At 34.2% G+C, this 20,978-nt stretch overlaps 2 protein-coding genes across 2 annotated transcripts; both read left to right on the forward strand.

The window, feature by feature from the left end:
• Positions 1–16,971: 16,971 nt before the first annotated feature.
• On the forward strand, positions 16,972–17,839 carry LOC131950041 (uncharacterized). The gene has a single exon (XM_059312061.1). It carries the CDS (start codon positions 17,179–17,181, stop codon positions 17,773–17,775), a length of 597 nt encoding a protein of 198 aa, XP_059168044.1. The 5' UTR covers positions 16,972–17,178; the 3' UTR covers positions 17,776–17,839.
• Positions 17,840–19,428: 1,589 nt separating this feature from the next.
• Positions 19,429–20,830, forward strand: LOC131950036 (putative manganese efflux pump MntP). The gene is made up of 2 exons (XM_059312053.1): positions 19,429–19,486; positions 20,385–20,830. Exons 1-2 carry the CDS (start codon positions 19,429–19,431, stop codon positions 20,828–20,830), a joined length of 504 nt encoding a protein of 167 aa, XP_059168036.1.
• Positions 20,831–20,978: the final 148 nt, after the last annotated feature.

Here is a 20,978-nt window from a genome sequence, read left to right on the forward strand (position 1 = left end):
ACAATCATATATATATATATATATATATATATATATATATATATATATATATATATATATATATATATATATATATATATATATACAGTGGCGTAGCGAGGGGGGCGGAGGATGCGGATCGCACCGGGTGACACCATTTAGGGGGGTGACACCAAGGCAAAAAATAGCAAAATATATAAAGAAAAATGATAATTCCACTTAATTAAGTGATAAATTCGAGTATTAAATTTTTTTAAAGAGCAAATTTGACAAATCCCGACAATGGTGAAGGGGGGGGGGGGGGGGGGGTGGCGTGCAAATCGAAAGTTTGGGGGGGGGCTGCAAATCGAAAATTTGAGGGTGGTTGTGCAAATCGAAAATTGAAAGTTTGTCCCCGGGCGCCGTGAAGGGTCACTACGCCTCTGGGGGGGGGGGGTGACACCATTAAGTGCCGCACCGAGTGACACCCGACCTCGCAACGCTACTGTATATATATATATATATATATATATATATATATATATATATATATATATATATATATATATATATATATATATATATATATATATATATATATATATATATATATATATATATATATATATATATATATATATATATAGTACAAAAGTGCAATACTATTGCACGGCAATTTTTTCCTATAATCAGGTATCACTTTACCCAAAGCTGCAATATTAACGCCATCGACATTAGCGCTGTTAAATAATTGAACTTAAACTTGTTTAAAAGCCACTAGTTTGTACCCTCCATTAGCGGCCGGTAACTTTTCTCCGCTTGAGTCTCCTAGTCTTTTTTCAGTGTTGGGCATAAGTCGCCAACTCGCCGGGATCATTTGTGTTTTAGTGTAATTACCGCCACGCGAGAATTCAACCGTTTTTCTCCTCTTTGTCAAGACGTTTAAGCGTTACATTTTTTTAACACATTTAATCCAATTACTCTTTTCATGTGCATTTTTAACGATTAAAGTCAGTCCCGAATATTTAGCAATGTTAATTCTTTTTAAATACAAACGCATTCAATTTGGTAAGAATTAATTTTTTGTTGACGAACGAAAAAAAAATGGAATCGATTTTCCTAATTTGTGTTTAGAGGCAACTTCCCTTTCCATAAACTTTGTCCTAAAAATTTGCCGACTAGATCGATTCCCCTCACCCCCCCCCCCCCCCCCAGCTCCTGTTCACCTTTCTCTCCCACAGTAACACAAAACAGTGTAAGAGATACAAAATTAAACATCAATTTAACATATTTACAAAATTAAATAACGTGTTTAAAAAAAACACATCAATTTTGATAAAGTTTATGTTAAATATAAATTCATTTCTTAAAATTAAAAACTGCGTTAAAATCTAATGTTAAATATCTAATGTTAAATATTTTTAAAATTTTAAAATAAAAAATGCGTTAGAATAAAATAAAAACACATCAATTTTTATGTTAAATATAAGTACAAATTTCCTCAAAATACAAACTGTATAAAATATAATAAAAACACACCAAATAATGTCAAGAAAGGCTACGTTAGATTTAAGAACAATTTTTATTTTTGATCGCAACAAGAAAACGCTGGTACGATGTATGCATTTCTTTTTAAGCTGGTTTTCTGTGTTAGACATACAAACATTCATTTAATTTTACTCCGTCATCTGTCGCCATCTATTTTTCCTTCTCCTGCTTTTATCTTTCACCTTTCGTTATTAATCCGATAAGGCCATTCTCTTACCCTTACAGAAGACGATAATTTAATTTCGCTTTCTCAAAAAGGAACAACCCCCCCCCCCCCCCTCAAGCTCTCAACGTTATTTTCTCCTACCCATCCTTAGTGTTAAATATTTCCGTGACACTGTTTACTTGACTGTCAAGTTCTCCATCCACCCCCCCCCCCCCCACCCGCGTTGTCTTTTTTAAGACACACCCACTGTTTAAGTATTACGAATGTGGCTGTTGTCTTGCCTGTCGATTCCCTCACCCTCAATTTACCCCCCCCCCCCCCTCTCTCCTTTCCGGTTCATCGTCGATTTACTGATCCACACTAACTTTAAATACTTTCGCTGTTTTTTTCTCTTCTTCTTCGTTATCAATTGCAAAGTTGAATTTGATTTCCTCCAGCACACTGAAGTATTACGTCAGCATGTTATGCACCATATAGGCAGTTGATTCCGATTTCTGCCTGCTTTTCTTTTTCGATATGCCTCCATAGTCTGTTTTACCCAAGAACAAATATAGATGGGTTGCTGCCCTCAGCTAACGAGCTTCATCTTCCCGGGGGTTCGAACTCGAAACGTTTGGAGTTAGCAATACACTGCTCTACCATCCGACCACATTGACGTTGCCCCTTCCCCCCCTCGCCCTCTGTCACTGTTTTCTTCTGACATTTCACTCTTTCCCACCCCTATCCCCACCCCAGCGTTTTGTACCACCACACTTTAAGTATATATCTCCGCTTTTACCGGGTTTTTTTCACATGCCCTTCATCTTCACCCCAAGTCTTATTCTGACTTACCCACAGTTACAAACTTCTGTCATCACTGTTTTCTTGCCCTCCCCCCCCCCTCAACCCACGTCTTATTTTTATTTACCCTCAGTTTCAAACTTCTGTCATCACTATTTTCTTGCCCCCCCCCCCTCCCCCAACCCATGGTCTTACTCTAACTTACCCTCAGTTAAAAACTTCCATTGTCATTGTTTTCTTGCCCACCCCTCCCACCGTCTTACTCTGACCTACCCTCAGTTTTTTCTCCCCCCCCCCCCCCCCAATCATACATTCCTCTCAAAGAAACGCTCCTGATTGTATTCATCTGCCGCGACCACATGCATTCATTCCGGCGGCGAACTAATGCATTCTAGTGTTGTAAAAAAAATTTTTGTTTATACTTCGCCCGAACGTATTGTGTCATAGCTACCACTTAATATGGGTAATCAAAGAGGAATGATGGTGCGGGTGCCGATGTAGCTCATAGAGGGAATAATAACAGGGAAACTTGACAGATTCATGAGAGTTTAGCTTGTTCTTTTTTTTTGTGTGTGTAGATGTGCGTCCGTGTATGCTTGTCTTTGCGTTTATAAGTGTGCGTATGCGTGCCTGTGTGTGTGTGTGTGCGTGTAAGTATATGTTTGTATAGACGTGCTTCGGTATGTGTATGTTTGAGTACATGCCTCTGTGGTTTCTGTTTGTTTGTCTGCCCGAACGACTTGTTTGTTTTTATTTTTTTTTATTTTTCTGACATCGATACTTAAATTTGAACCTGGCACGAATTTAACGTTTAAAACTCATACTTTAAAAAAAAACGGAATATGAATAGAAACGCTCAAAGATACCATTTTAAAATATAATAAAAAACTAAACTAACATTTTTTTTCAAACACACACCCTACACATAAATTCTCACACCCCTAGGAAGAAATAAGATTAATTGTCAGAAGAGAACTTGAATTTGCTTAGAATATTGCTTAAAAGTAGTTCAGTCCGGCCCCAAGGGGGTACGCGGACGATAAAACCTCTAACAATTTTCTATAATAAGTTGGGCGGTCATTTTAAGCAAAAATAAACATATTTCAAAGAACTAGGGATAAAATAGTTGGTCGTTGTGAGTATAAATATTAAAAAAGTACAAGTCGAGAACATAAATATCGTAAAAAAAATAACTAAAAAATTTTTTTTTTTAATTATTAAATATAAATATTGTTTAAAAAAAAACATAAATAAAACTAAAGGGAGATAAGAATGATCACGGTTGGTAACAGAACCACACAATACTCTTCGATTGTTTGTAGCGTTAAATATCAGCACTGGCCTCGTTAAAAGCCTGTAGACCTTGGGACTCAGTAAACCCTCGCCTAAAATATCCACTTGACTATGTCGCGCAAGCTGCTTCTTCTCATTAAATTTCTCTAACACATTTTAATTGACCCTGCAATGTTCATATCTCTCCATTTCCAACAACGTTGGCCCACATTGATTAGTTTAATTAATTACAAGTGAGTGTTTTCTTTGTCCACTAAATAGTTCTTAAAGGAAACCAAAAATTGAAAATACTTACATCATTTTATTCTTAAATTTTTTTATTTAAATTAAATACTACACCTTTTTTTTTGTACAATTCAATAATTTAATAAAAATTACGGTAAGGGGAGAGAATAAAATCCCCACGAAAATGGGAGGCGACTCATGCTAAATATGGCCGCACTACTACAAGAGTTATGTTGCGCGGAAAAAAAATCATCGATAACTCCCCGGAAATTAACTTGGCCTAAAGACTTAATTCTTCATGCTTTATGTGTATTTATTTAGTGTGAGAGGAAGAGCGTAGGTGTCAGCTCATGTAGTTGTAGTACTTTAGTTACAGAGGCTGTTTCTTTATCTATTTTAAAATGCCAGTTTTCTTCATGTAAGGTCCCGAATAAGCAAAAGTAACAGCGGTGTAGGTGGAGCGGAAGGGAGTTTGTCACGACCCCCCCCCCCACCTACGCCACAAGTATTCCGAAAATTCTTTCCTTCAATTTACACCTTGTGTCGTGTTAATGCTTTCAAGTTCAAATTTTTAGTGGAATAAAACCGTAATTTTACAATTTTACGGGATTCACACGCACAAACAAACACACACACACACACACACACACACATTTATATATATATACATATATATATATACATATATATATATATATATATATATATATATATATATATATATATATATATATATATATATCGATGCCTCCTGACGAAAACCGACTAACTGAAATATTTGTTTTTAGTTTTTTGCATAGATTAAAAGGTAGTATGATAGACCATACTGTCTAAAGATTTTAAGGCAATATGATAAATGTATGTCGAGATATAATTAAAGGAACAGCCCGTCTATTATCTCTGGTGCTGAAAAACGTGTCATCTCGCTAATTTTGTCAGCCTGCTCATTATTCTAACTTTGGTGTTGAATAACAAGGAAGTGATTTATTTATATTTTTTGTACTTTATTTCTGGACAACTGTTAGGCATACCCCAAAGCATGTCTACCCCCATCGCACTCCCTAGAACGAAATTGAATGTATATAGTGTCCCCACCCCCCTACACCACAAAAGTTTCAAGTAACCCCCCTCCCCACACAAGGGATAAAAAGGCTGAAAGAAACACTAGAATCAGCCTGGCATTCCAATGTATCAATTAACCTTATTTATAGCCATGTACATATGTGATACCAATATATCACAATCTTATTTATGGGCCATGACACATGTATATGATATATATATATATATATATATATATATATATATATATATATATATATATATATATATATATCACTTTACTTTATTTATAGGCCATGGTACATGTGTAATACGAATATATCACTTAATCTTATTTATAAGCAATCATATATTTGTGATACCAATATATCACTTAACCTTATTTATCGGCCATGTATGATATTAATTATCACTTTATTTATAGGCCACGGTATATGAATGATACCAATGTATCATCTAACCTTATTTATTGACCAGCCTGATCTTTCATGTGATTTGAGTGCTATCAAATTGCTAACCTAAATTTTAAAGGTACCAGTCTGATATATAAGTAAAACTCATAACTCATTTAAAATAAGGCTTTCTCTTATTTTAAGGTACTAGATTAACGCTTCTTGGTATCAACACGACTTATACAAGGAGCAGCCTAATTAATCATGGTATTGACATATATTAATACATCAACCTGGATTCTAAATTGATCATTATGACTGCTAAATATACACGTCTGGCTTCAGGGTAGTAATATATGATTGTTAGCTTGTCATCAATTTTAAAATGATATACTCAGATATACAATGGTATCGACATGACTAAATAAACTACTCTTCTGGCAAAAGCATCGAATACTTGAATATTTACCAGTACGAATTCTTTAGGTATTATTAATTAACACGACGAATGTATGACCAGCCGGATTTGTCGTGGTGCTATTATGACACTAATTAGCAGCTTGGTTTATTCAGGTATATAAATGATCTTTTACCTGTAGAATAATTTTATAATCTTTCACTACACAAAACACACGTATGCCACTGAGATACAAATTCTCCTTACATAAGGACAAAGCCAGCGTTAAAGTGTTAGTCGGCTTGATCGCGAGTCTTACGACTTACAGTAGGAATTATTCAAAGTTGGAACATTTTTGCGAAAGGCATAAAACCAGATTTTGAAATGTTATACCATGATCAGTTGAAAGTTTTCTCATAACTGTGTTCAAAATTTATTTGGAATAAAATAATCAGTTTTCTAACATAAAAAATATTTTCTCTACTTTAAAATAAACATTTTCGAAGACATTTTGTACCCGAGGTCATTTTTATACATATACATATATATATATATATATATATATATATATATATATATATATATATATATATATATATATATATATATATATATATATACAGGGGCGGAACTACAGTGCCGCCAGACCCCGCAATGCGGGGGGGCCCAGACCAATTGGGGGCCCAAAAATCCTGGCTAAATTATTAAAAAAAAAAAAAAAATTAGGTGGAGGCCGAGTTATCTTTCTTCTACAGTTACAAACAAACACGATAGTCGGCAAACGTCTTTGAGAAAAATGCACTGACTATAGCTCGAGAGACCGCCAGACATATAGACAACTTCAAAGACGAAGCATCTGAAATTTGACTGTGCCGGTACGCTTTGAAATCGGGCTGGGGAAATGTTGCGGCGAGGCGACTATCCTGGTCTTCTAGACGATCGGAAAAAGTCGGCACTATTGATGTAGATGTTTATCGGCGCTTTCTTGTCCCCTTCCCTTCCCAACTCTCCCCCCCCCCCCCTATCCCCTACCCCTCACTTCTACCCCTCACCACACCCTTACTCTTACAATAAGATGTAATGCATAGATTAACGAACCGTCTATGAACTGTAAACTGACCACTTCTGCACATTTTGTTAAAGACACTAGTCAGTAGTTGTTCATTTACCTGATGAACAGGGGCGGAACTACAGTCCCGCCAGACCCCGCAATGCGCGGGGAGGGGGGGGGGAGGGCGTTTAGGGGCCCACGGCTGACCAAATTTTTTTTTTTTTAAATTTTGAATTTAATTTTTGCCTTAATATTTGGTTTGTAAAAGAAAAACACAGTAGCTGCGGTACGATTATCTTTATTTTACAGTCACTATACCACGCTCTTCCGCAAAAGATAAAATCCATTACACAAACTACAGTGTAAAATATAGGCAACTCTTCAAATTTTGAATGACTTCTTTGACTCGTTGCCCCCCCCCCCCCTCCCTTTGATAGCTAAATAGAGGACACGTAACTGTTTGACCGATCCTCCAAAGTATACTGTGGCGGATGGGGCAGGGGATGGGGACCAAAAAGGGGATTAAAAAATTGTCGACAAATTCTTTACATATTTAAAACAGTTATTTATAGTTGTATTTTTTAACCATCGTCAAGGCCGAGTTCTATTTCCCTACAATCAAACACACGCTGTCGCCGGCAAAATTCTTTTTTAAAAAACAACAAAGTCCATAGCACGAAAAGCCGCTACATATGAAGTGGGCTTGCAATACTTTCATGATGCGCGGTTCTTATTTGCGGCATTGGTAGGGGACCCGAAATCCATTGTACATTTTTCAATGTTAATATGTGTTTGTGATAGTGGTTGAATGTGTATCCTGTACTATCTTGTATCGTACAAATAATTAAAAAAAAATAATATAATACTAGAAACTTCAGTTTTATATACGTTTACTTGTTTTTTATTTTACAAGAAGTATAGTAAACTTTTAAGGCCTATACTTCAAATTATCTCCCCTGAGTAAGTTTTACAATGAGCGATGCTGACATACATAGATCAAGGCGTTTTGTTGTCCCTTTCAAGTTTTTTCCCGAGCCGACCCCTATCCCATCCCTCTTTCTCAACCTCACAAGTATCGAGGAGATAAATGTATCGTTTATGAACTACTTCCTAACCGTACGATTCACCACTTCAGAACATTTTGTCAGACACTAGACAGCACTAGATCTAGTCAACACATATTAATTTACTTTCATAGTATTAGGCACATCTAATTCACAAAACAGGGCAGGTAAGATTATTTTTTATATAATTATTTAGAAATTAATTAGAACGTTTAGAATTAATTGAACATTATTAATAGTCATTGAGGTGGGGGGTGTGAGGCTCAGGCTTTTTGTTAATCCCCCCCCCCCCCTCCCCTAAATCAGAAGGTTATCCAACGCGTGACCTGGCCACATAAAGTTGTACATGTGAAAAACATTTTTCTCTCTATTATTATTATGCATTACTGCATCATTCACCCAATCGCCATGAAAACTTGGGAAGCTGTTGAGTACAGCCCCGAAAGGTTTCTGTCATAGGCCTAACATTTGTACACATTCGAGTGGGGACTCCTAACGGAAATATGTGATTTAGCGCCCCGTGATCCTGCATAAGCGGATGAGGTTACTACTTGAATACAACTGGCGTCAGTGTCATCCTGAGCGCATCACATATGAGCAAGTTGGCCCCCACAGACAGTAGTTTAAAAGTTCCCACAACACTAGGAATAAGTCTCGCTACTACACTCGATGACTAAATCTAATTAGGTGTCGCACCAATGTTTCTTCCAGGGTAGACTGTTTTCGGGGGAGGGGAGAGGGGGGGGGGGGGAGCTCTGCCGGAAGAAACAATGTGTCACACCCATCACCCGTGCAGTAATGTAACCGGTAGGTCCAAGAGCCCCGTGACTCCCCTGACACCTGGGCCGTCGCCGAGGGATTTACAGCATGCCTTGGCGTGTCTAGTTGTTAGTGTGGACAAACCCGCGCCCTAAGATCCAAGAAATGAACTGCCGACATTGTTAACATTTAATTCAACTTCTGGAAAACAGGGCACACGGTTAGTAACGTTTTGATGAAAGCCTCAGTTTAGTGTGTTGGACTAGATTTAGAAAGGGGCCAGCTCGTGTGTTGGAAAACCTCTGATTTATTCGTGTACCAGATGGAATTTTTTTAAAATTGAGAGCGAACCTTGTTATATATATATATATATATATATATATATATATATATATATATATATATATATATATATATATATATATATATATATATATATATATATATATATCTATATCTATATCTATATCTATATATCTATCTATCTATATATATATATATATATATATATATATACACACATACATATATGGGGGGCCCAAAAAAATTTTTTCGGGGTGGCCCATTTTTTCTAGTTCCGCCACTGTATATATATATATATATATATATAATATAAATATATAATATATATATATATATATATATATATAATATAATAAGCGATTGATTGTATAAACACTTAAGGATATGTCGTCCAGCACAACAAAGCACGTCCTCACCGAATTGTAAAAAGAATTCAACACGTATATATCTTTTTAAAAAAGCTGTTAGATTCGCCAAAATTAAGGAAATAATGGTTTTCTTTATTTCACTAAACTGTGATTTATGGTTTTATTAAATCGTAACTTGAAATAAATGAGTAAGATTACTTTGTAGTTGGGTGTATTTAGTATTTTTACTCTAAGCAAATTAGTTTTTAAGTTATTTTATACATATCACTTTGCATACCCCCCCCCTCATCAACTTTTTTACCTACACTAGTTTTACCTCTATTGTAACTAGGTTATTATAGATGTCTTTCCATCGATCTGATTTAAGAGAAGTAGACAAAGTTTAGAAGTGCACAATAAAGGGAAGCAAGTCCTCTATTGAGTGAAGAAATCAGCAGAGTTACTGTTCTTGAATGCACGTTCTAAAATCTGGATAGGGGCGATCAACACAGTTTTTTTTTTATTTCATAAAGGGAGACTAGCGACATGGTCTCTATGGACCAAGATCATTGAACCAAAAGATTCAATTTTATTTTATATAAATATTAAAGCAATTTCAACACCGTGTGCACTGTTTCTTTCAGATATCCTAGTGCGGAGTGAGACGAAATAGAAAAAAATATTTGCTAATCTTTCTTATAATTGCCCTCTCTTACCGGAAGTCACAAGTGTTTCCCTCCCCACTCTTCTAATCCCCCCCCCCCCTCACGAGAAAAACGTCTGAAGTAAACCCTGATCGTGTATGTATAGTAACGCTTACATTATTTTACTTTAAATGACTTTATGTACATATAGGTTGGACTTTGTAAACATAAGCGGGGTGTGGCATTGAAAATATTACCGTGGTACATGTCCCTAAGGGCCTTTGTTCTAGATTGGAACCACTGTTTCTTTCTATGAACACATGCAAGGTACCTATTTAAGCTGTGTAAGCTCCATGGTTCGGATCCAATAATCTTACTACAATTCGTGTACTCATATATTTAGAGGGGGCAAAAGAATTAAGCCATTATTTATGGGGCTTAACTGGATTTGCGATAGATATGTGAACGGGTACAACACAGCAAGGCATGCTAGATAGCATATGATATAAGGGGACATCAGTAGATGTGTGAAGATCAAAGGGGCATTACACAGCAAGGACAAGCTCGATAGCTTGGAACCGCGTGGTTCTAGCGGTAGAGAGTTAGACTGCTAACCCGAAAGTCTGGAGTCAGTGGAACGTCAATGAGTCCACAATTGCTGATGGGCAAAGTCCTGACCACACCTACCTTCAAATGCCGAGATTTCTGAAACATATGAACTTTACTTTATCTGGCCCATATGTCTTTAGAACGAACGGGAAAAGATGACGATAAAAAACTTTGTTTTTACAATAGCGCAACGTTATTCTCCTAACAATCATCCAATCAATGACCTTTTAAAAACAGCAACAACAACAAAAAATGTTTTAAAAATGTATATTTTTTAACGAAACAAACATGACGCTAGGAAATTCAAGATTAATTGTTAAGTTGTGATTTTTCGGAGACAAAATTATACCTCCTTTACCTTACATTTTTATTTCTTTTAATTATTTCTTTTTTATGTTTGATGTTTTCTATCTAAAAATGTACGAATCTAGCGAGGAATTTATGAAAATATGTGAGGGTACGCCATTAATTAATGTTGAAATGTTTTTGAAATTTGAACACCAATTTGAACTTTACAGCCAATCCTAGATTATTATTTTTAGTCTAAATGTAGGGCTAATTTTTTGGGCTGTTTAAGAGTTAATTGTTTTAATATAAAACTTAAGTTGATTGTGTTTATTACGATTTCGTCTGTCAAAAACTAAATCTGAAGAGAAATGTCAATGCAGTCTGATGTGCCAATATTAGCGATTGTCTTAAATAAAACGTAAAATTGTATTTCGTTAATAAATAATAATTAAATTGGATCACAGATCACCCGTAACTTTTATAGGATATAACCACAGCTTTATGGTAACGTTTATATAGGGTCCACGACAAATTCCCGAATGCGACAAATGGCCGAATGGACACTTGCAGGAAAGAGACAAACAGCCAAAATAGACACTTGCCCGAATGCGACAAACGGCCAAATAGAAACTTGCCCGAATGCGACAAACGCCCAAATGGACACTTGCCCGAATGCGACAAATGCCCAAATAGACACTTGCCCGAATGCGACAAATGCCCAAATAGACACTTGCCCGAATGCATACAACTGTAACATAAACATGAATGTAATCACATTCCCCTGTGTAATACACAAAGCATGTAATTCACATTTATTTTAACGTGTTGCCAGAAGAAAAAAAAAACTACAAATAGCTTGTATGTGATTAAGAGAAAATACATATTACAAAAAGTAATAACTGTCATCTGCAGATAAGTATAAGAAACATATTCTATGATTTATATTATAATAAGTATCTGAATATTAAAACAATACAACAGTTTCCCATTTATTCCTAATGTGCAAGCCTCTAGTCAACCCATGTTTTATTGGCATAGTGAGCTATCGCTGTAAACTATATTTAGATCATACATTCATACATTAATTTAACGCTGTTTTCAAGTAAAACAAAAATATGTTTTATCTTTAATCAAACTAAAATAACTTGACAAATATTAACCGCGGTAAAAGTTATATGATCTCACAATGCAATTAACTTCGAAAATTGTCATTAACCCCGCAGTTAATTAGCTCATAAAAATTGGATTTTTTCTCTCCTGTCGTCTAAAACAATGACGGATTCCTTCGAGCCAATTGTATTGAACGCAGCGTTTCGGAGCTTTTTTTTTTTTTCGGTCTGATCCCTGTAAACCTCACCATTGTTTGGGGCATTTAGAGATTAAGAAGAAAAAAACTTAAGTCGATGACTAGATTAATTAAGTTTAGAAAAGTCATAATAATACATTATCGCATCAATAATTTTTTTTAGTATCTCGGGTTATAAATCATGGATAGATGAAATTCTATATATATATATATATATATATATATATATATATATATATATATATATATATATATATATATATATATATATATATATATATATATATATATATATATATATATATAAATATATATATATATATATATATATATATATATATATATATATATATATAATATATATATATACAATATATATATATATAATATATATATATAAATATATATATATATATATATATATATATATATATATATATATATATATATATATATATACAAGCACACACACACACACACACATATATATATATACATACATACATATATATATATATATATATATATATATATATATATATATATATATATATATATACGGTTATATATATATATACGGTTATATATATATATATATATATATATATATATATATATATATATATATATATATATATATATATATATATATATATATATATATATATAAAACCGACCCGGACCTCATGAATTATAAAACCCCGAGGCTACAGATTGGCAATTTATTTAGAATCTATGTCTGTATGCAGGAAGACATTATTTGTTATTTCCCGTAGTTTGAAGAAGCTGAGCGGGTCACTAAAAATAACAGGATTTGGACGATTTACTGCATATAGATTAATTAAGGAGCCCCTACTTTTTAAAGCAATACGTTTTAGAAAATATTTTACTAAATTTAAATGAGGGTTACCAAAGAAGAACACGCGTTTGGTCTAAACTTCGTTTTATTTACATTAATTTTAAGTATTTTTCTTAATGAGCTCGGAATACAAATGCATTTTTTCCCTCTTTTTTGTTGTCTTTTTTTACCTAGAATGCTCAACTATATAGAAATATTTACATGGATATGTTATACCTTTATTTCCTAATATTTAAAGACATTTCCGAATACGATAAACTTATTATAGTTTGCTGTATTTCTCCAAGCACACATAACTAGTCGTCTTTATGTGTTTATTTTCATAGTTTATAATTTTCGTTTAAAAAAAGGGTGTACGTTTATTAAATTGAATTTTAAAAAAAAACAATGACGAGTTTTGAATATTTTACACCTTATAACTGTTTGCCTAGAAAAACAGCAATGACGTGTACAAATCTTACATCATAAAACTAGTTACTATAAATAAGAGAAATGACGTCAATATAATATTATTCTCTTCTATTGTCTAGTAGCTAACATAAGCATTTGTAAAAACTAAATATCTTAAAATATGAACGTCAGCGGTATGTTTTTTTTAAATTTAATTTCATGAACAACAACTGTTTAATTAGATTAAGCGTGTTCTAATTATCTACAGGCGGATTGGGAAAATCTTAATTAGATTACGTGAGAATGTATACACAAAAAGTTTCCATCTGGCATGTATTCAGGTTATTACTATGTCGAACTGTAATGGGAAAAATATTTTTATATAAGCCAACGGGTATTTTTAATAGTATATTCGTACTTTTGGTAGTAAAAGTAAAAGTTCTCTTTTCAAAGTTGACGGTTCATAGAGCAAGTGAAGTAGAGTTCACTTGTTTCTGTGACCTTGATATAAAAAGGGATAGTGTGGTTAGCACTATACTTTTCTTTAACTTGAGTTAGGTACCCATTAGAGCTGGGTGAACTCAGGCACGTTTAACTGACTTGAACCTGGATTCGAACTCGAGACTTTCGTGTTAGCAGTCTATCGCTTTATCGTTTGGACTTATGGGCAGTAGCGAATCATGAAGATGTTTAAGGGGACGCTCTACACCTGGGGCTTCCTTGGGTGAATAGTCTAAACATATATTCTAATTCCTTTATGGCCCTTTGAGAGCAAATGTCAGAAGCCAAACATCTCTATCATACTCGGCTTTGGGCAGCTCTCGTCGTTTTCTTCTTCTTTTTCGTTTTTAATCATAGTGTTGGAAGGGATTCCCTCCAACACAATTAAGTATTACATGTTATACGCCATTGAGGCCATCGACTCCGATTTCAGCCTGCTTTTCGTTTTGGATTTGCTTCTATAGCCTTTGTCCAACCAAGAACAAACTACAAGGCAGCAGTTGTTTGATTTGGAGTTGGCTCTCCTAGAAGAGTGGTTGTCCCCAGCTAACGAGCAGCTCTCTTTATTTGCGCCCATTGTAAGCCCGGCAGCCCTTGCCTCACGTTCTACTGTCCTCCTCCAGAATTTCCTTGGCCGGCCTACTTTCCTCTTCTTCTTCTTTTTCTTTTTCGTTCTTAATTTTAGTGTTGGAAGAGATCCCCCTCCAACACAATTAAGGATACGTCTCAACTGGTTATGCGCCATTGAGGCCATTGACTCCGATTTCAGCCTGCTTTTCTTTTTGGGTTTAATTGCATAGCCCTCGTCCAACCAAGAACAAACTACAAGGCAACAGTTGTTTGATTTGGAGTTGTCTCTCCTAGAAGAGTAGCTGCCCCTAACTATCGAGCAGCTCTCTTTATTTGCGCCTATTCTAAAGCCCGGTAGACCGTTTCTCATCTTCTACTGTCCTCCTCCAGGATTTCCTTGGCCGGCCTACTTTCCGTATTCCCTGGGGATTTCAGTCTAACGATTTATAAATTATATAAATGAAGTGAGAAGTTTAAACATAGCAGCTCATGCAATTGGAATGTGAAGCTACACTATTGCATATTTGAATTTTTTTAATTAAAATGTAATTATGGCAGATTAAAATTAGAAAATGCTAAATTAAGAGACACGAGAATAATGTGATTAACCTGTCTGCATGGGAAAAGTTCGAGCGAACTTTTGAGGTCACCACCTCGCCCACGACTTATACTGGTGTGGAAAGTCGCTTCTTTCCATTTTGAAAAGCTGTTGGCACTATATAACAAGGCAGATGCAGAATTTTGTTTTAAAACGTAATATCAACTTGAGTGATGACACAATAACTGTCTCATCGAGTTATTACATTTTTTAAATTTATTTTTTTAATTTTGAAATCTAAAACACGGAAGTTTTTGCGCATTTAAAGCCAAAGATTTGGACGTCTGGATAGTTTTTGCATTTAATAAAAACGTGACGGCTGTTTTAATTAGCTTAGGGTTCTCCGTTAACCTCAGGTTGTCGGTCAAATTGGTTTTTTAAATATCAAATTATTGTAATTTTTAAACTTTTGTTTTTTTCTTCTTTCGACAGATTGGCGGCCATTTTTAGACAGAAGTTTTTACTAAACAGACAAGAAATATAAAAAAAACTGGAATAGAAAGAGCAAGCGGAACAAAACGACGACACACCAAGCAACTTATAACTGTTCTAAATAAAAAGAAACAAAAGTAAGAAATATAACAATTTGCATTTACTTAAATTTCAGTCTTCATGTGCATCATTTTCGTTTTGGAATGTGCAGATTTACCATATAAGATTATACAACTTACTCTTGTTTATATTCTTGCTTGCTCGATTCAGAATAACCATGTAAGACTTAAACTACCATAACCTGTCATTTAGGTAGAACTAGAATTGATTTTTAAAACAAAAACGTGAGTAAATGACTAGAATCTAGCAAGGTAGGAAAGCGCACTATTCAACTCGAAGGTCGAGGGTTCGGAAACAGACAAGAGACTCTAGCTAGTGCCCTATCAGAATGCCCTCCCCCCCCCCCCCCCCCCCAGGGTTAATTTTTTAAGCATGTTGTAATTTCTAACCAAGGAAGGAAAGTAAAGCAAAGTTGAAGCACTCGGGTTTTGTGGCTAGAACTAGGCGACTTTGTATAATGGTGTGATCAATTAATAGAGCTTTAGACTCCCAATCCGAAAGTCTTGAGTTCGTATCCTGGGCTCGAGTCCCTGAGTCCACCCAGCTCTGATGGGTACCTAACTTACGTCAAGGAAAGTAAAGGCGGCTGGGTATAGTGCTGATCACTATAACTCCTTCATTTGTCGAGGTAGCTGAAAAAGGTGAACTCTACTTCACCTGCCCCATGGACCGTAAGATTCCAAAGGGTACTTTACTTTTATTTCATGTTTACACTCAGACCGTATGATTTAGTAGGAACCCCTACCTTATACTTGTTGAGTTGTAGTTCCATCCAATGCAACTTTTTGAGAACCATTGGTACCAAACATGGAACATAAATACCACTAGGCGTCAGACATAAAGTAATCGAACACATGATTTTATATTAATAGAAAATTAGAAATATAAGTCTTAAGCTCTCAGTGTTAAACCTACCACTATTTCGGTAATATTGACTGACAGCACCATAATCAATGTAATAAAACATGAAGTCTTTTAATCCGATTAGAAATTATTTGACGTAATCCTTTTTTTAAAAAAAGTCTATACGCATTTAAAAGCTGCAAAATGAAATTGTTCTTACAATTTTAATATCTTTCATTTTTTTTTCTTTTCAGGCCAACAACGAGCAAAGTAAAACTTTTTCCTAATTTTGTTTCGATTTTAAAACGGTTTGATTAAAAACTGTAACTAAAACCAACGAATTAGCAAGGAAGAATTATTGTGTTTAATAAGTGTCGATTTAATAGGAAAAAAAAATTAATTAATTTTCAATCACTGAATACTGACATAATTTTCGAGTAGAATTATATAGATTTTCAAAATTTTCTATTAAGAAAGATTCTTAATTATAAAATAAATAATTATAAAACTCGTATTTACTTTAATATTATTTTTCTCTGATAAATTAAAGTAGTATTTTCCAAATAGAGATTCTAAAACGGAATTGTATAGATAGAAAACCAGAATTTTCAAAACTACTTTTATAGGTGATAGTTGAATAGATTTTGAAGCGGAGATAATCTGCTTCTCTAAGATGTCCTTCCAACCCTGTCAGTGCTTAGATAAAACTCAAAGACATAAGACGGATTCCACAATGACAAGTAGCTGTCAATCAACCATCCAATACTTGATCATCATCGCCCTCTTCCTACTTCTCACCCTCACCCCCGCTCAGGGGGGCGAAGAGGAAAACGACTGCGGCGAGGGGTGCCAGTTTCTGTACCCTGACATCCCTCTGATCAGCCGCTGTGTCAAGTACTCCTGTCGCCGGCGCGTTTTTCAAAATTTCATCCGTTTCGGAAAACGCTCCGGGAACTCTGAAGAACCTCTGCCACTTCAAAAACACCCCAGCGCTTTAAAAAATTTAATCCGCTTCGAACAGCGTTCGGGGTACGATTCAAACCCGCTGTTTCAACTAACCCAGTCCGATTCAGCTCCTAAGATTCAAAATGTTGAGCCCATCAGCGAGACCTTGCAGACCCAGCAGCATCAACTGTCGCAGGAGGAGCTACAGCAGCTCACCCAAGAGGAGCTTCCCAAGCTAGAAGTTGTCTCCAAGACTTTGCGCCTCAGCAGACCGACGACACGTCGCTTGGAGAACATATTAGACGCCATCTTGGACTTAGCCTGAGCAGTGCTCCTCACCTTCATGAAATAAATTATCTTAATTATATTTCAATGAAATATTAAATATTCACCATGTGTTTTGCGTTGCTTTTTTTAAAGTCCGTTTTTATATTGTTTAGATTGTTGTGCGAGAACATCTACGATTTTTTACATCACTGGATAAATTTAAAATAGCTGGAGGATAAGAGTTTTCTACGTAACTTTTATGTCGTTGTTGTTCTTTTTTTTTTTTTGGTGCGAACATTTGCAATATTTTTACATTGCTGATTAGATATTTAATAAATGAGCTGGACAATAAAATATTCTTTTAAAAATCGGAACACAGCTCGAAGGCACAAATCTGTGCAGAAAATAGGTCTTCTATATTATGTAATAAGACAACGAAATAATTAAACTGTAATAAAAATCTGTCAATTATTATCAAAGTAAATTTATCTACTTAATGCTTTTTTTTTTAATTTAATAAATCATTAAAAACTCCATATTTTTTAATCAGCTAAACCTAAAAAAAAATTCGAATAACATATTTTTTAAAACGTAAATAAAAATTGAATAGTTTTTTACTTGATACAATGCTTAGTTTCATTCCCGTTTAATTTACTTTAAAATATTTGGGCGCTTTTAAACAATACATTTTAAAGATTGTAATACTAACTAGAATCATGCTTATTGGATAAAAGCATATTCCTTAAGATGATAATAAATAAAACTGGGAGTGATATGCAACAGTGGAAACTCACAATGACGCTGGCTCTTGATGTATGGTCCTACAGCTATTTCACTCTTCCACCCACAATCTTCTTTTTTTCTAATAATACTTTTGTAGAAAACACATTGTCATCAAAATCTCATCATTAAAGTTTTTTGAAAAAATTCAGAAAAAAAAACAGAGAAAAATTTTAATCACTAATACGGTGGTGATTTATTGAAGACAATATCTAATTTTAAAACATTGTTTTGATATATCAATCAGAACATAGCCTACAGAAATGACAATTTCCGCATAAAATATATCGAATCGATTTTGCTTTTTTTTCTTTTAAAATCTATTTAACAGTCAGAAATTTAAACAGTTATACATTTACATTATTCTTATTTTAAAAGTAGATTTTATTTATTTTTTTGAAAAAAAATACATTAAAAAAAAACAACTCAAACACTAAAACTACCTTTAGAGTTTTAAGCAAATGGAAAAAATATTTGAACATTGATTCTGTCACATCGGACGATAAACAGAGTAAAAATTGATGCAGATTTATCCTGAGATACAGGGTTAAATTAGACAAGATATATCTCTTGTAATTTCATTACAATTAAAGTTTTTTTTAATGTCTCCTATCATCATTGGCTCCATAAAAATAATGAAACATTTTTCTGTTTTTTGTTCTTAGTTTAATTTTTTTTTCTTTAAATTCAGATTTTCTCTAAAAATAAACCGGTTAAAGTATTTAAAAACAGTAACAAGTGTTAATAGAGAATACAAATACTTCAATGTTAGGATTTTAAAAGGAAATTTTAACATGGGGACATTTTACTGTGAAAACGATTTTTTTTTTAAATTAAACAAATTTAAAATAAACAAAACAAAAAAAAATTAAACTGTTGAAATTTTTTTCCTTTATAGCCGTAAATAGCAAAGCTTTGTGTGGAGGCTATAATGAAGCAATCATCAGTACTGAAACGGCAGGAGGATCAAGAAAACATTGATTTTGGTGGTCAGGAGGCTCCCCCTCTAGTCAGCGACTTTAGCAGCTAGTCAGGGGGAGGGGAACAACAGCACTCTTATGAGTTTTTTTTTAGGAACACGAATTGCCGACTAGGCAACAAATGATTTAGAAGGTGGAGACCCTAAGATCATTAAATAATTATTGATTAAACTTTCTTAAAAATTGTCATCCATAAAAGACGTCACACTTCTAGAAAGGAGGTGATTACAGAATTTTGTGACAATGTGTGATGATTGGAAGTGGGGGGTGGGGTAGACAAACAAAAATTGTTTTTAAAAAACGTGACATCATTTATGAATGACCACCCCTACCCTCTATAAATATAAATAAGTGCATTCTTCCGAAAATTGAACGTATAGCATTAGCCTTGTAAGAGGATCGTTACAGCTAGTAGCAGCTCTGTTAAACTCATGAGCTTACGGTAATAAAAAAATAGAGCAGTAGAAATTTAACAACGTGTTTTCATTCTGGTAAATTGTAATCCACTATGTGTATCAAAAACGTGTTGAGAACTATAAACAAATATATATTTAATATTAATAATAATATAACGTAATTTTTTTAAAAATTAGCGTGTTTTCATTCTGGTAAATTGTAATCTACTATGCGTATAAAAATGTATTGAGAACTATAAACAAATATAGATTTAATATTAGTAATATTATAACGTAATTTTTAAACGTATTAGATAAAGCTAAACCAAGATTTAAATAACTGTATAAGCTACTATCAAGATTATAAATCTAAGATGCACGGGTATTAAATTGATGAAATAAAATATGTTGGTACAGAAATTTCCATGGAGGTGGTACTAAATAGTTAACATCCGGTCTACATTGGGTTAATTTAATTTAATTTCTAAGATGACCGTGGGCAATTTAATTAGTTATTGTGCTGTTTGGCCCAGTTATTGTGCTGTTTGGACCAGTTATTTGGCTGTTTGGACTAGTTATTGGGCTGTTTAGACCAGTTATTGGGCTGTTTGGACTAGTTATTGGGCTGTTTGGACTAGTTATTGGGCTGTTAGGACCAGTTATTTGGCTGTTTGGACTAGTTATTGGGCTGTTTAGACCAGTTATTGGGCTGTTTGGACTAGTTATTGGGCTGTTTGGACTAGTTATTGGGCTGTTTGGACCTGTTATTGGGCTGTTTGGACTAGTTATTGATCTGTTTGGACCAGTTATTTGGCTGTTTGGACTAGTTATTAATCTGTTTGGACCAGTTATTTGGCTGTTTGGACTAGTTATTGGGCTGTTTGGACCAGTTTTTTGGCTGTGTGGGCTAGTTATTGGGCTGTTTGAAACATATGAAACATCTGAAAAATATTTTTAGAACGCTTACTGCGTGTACGATCGAAGTTTTTCATCTCAAATTGAATTTTCATAAAAAAAAAACCACTCCCTAAAACAAAATTAATGTATATGCACACAACAGTTAATAGCTATTACCGAAATGTGTTAAATACTCTCAGTATAAATGG

Source organism: Physella acuta, unplaced genomic scaffold (assembly GCF_028476545.2).
Source record: "Physella acuta isolate Inbredline_101_S28 unplaced genomic scaffold, ASM2847654v3 ptg000729l, whole genome shotgun sequence".
Taxonomy (NCBI): domain Eukaryota; kingdom Metazoa; phylum Mollusca; class Gastropoda; family Physidae; genus Physella; species Physella acuta.

What these genes read in the sequence shown, in the direction of transcription:
- LOC131950036 (XM_059312053.1), top strand. Translation starts at nt 19,429, where the DNA reads ATGAAGCAATCATCAGTACTGAAACGGCAGGAGGATCAAGAAAACATT. An exon ending in AGAAAACATTGATTTTGGTG is followed by an intron (nt 19,487 to 20,384) that starts GTCAGGAGGCTC and finishes CAATTTAATTAG; the next exon opens with TTATTGTGCTGTTTGGCCCA.
- LOC131950041 (XM_059312061.1), top strand. Translation starts at nt 17,179, where the DNA reads ATGTCCTTCCAACCCTGTCAGTGCTTAGATAAAACTCAAAGACATAAG.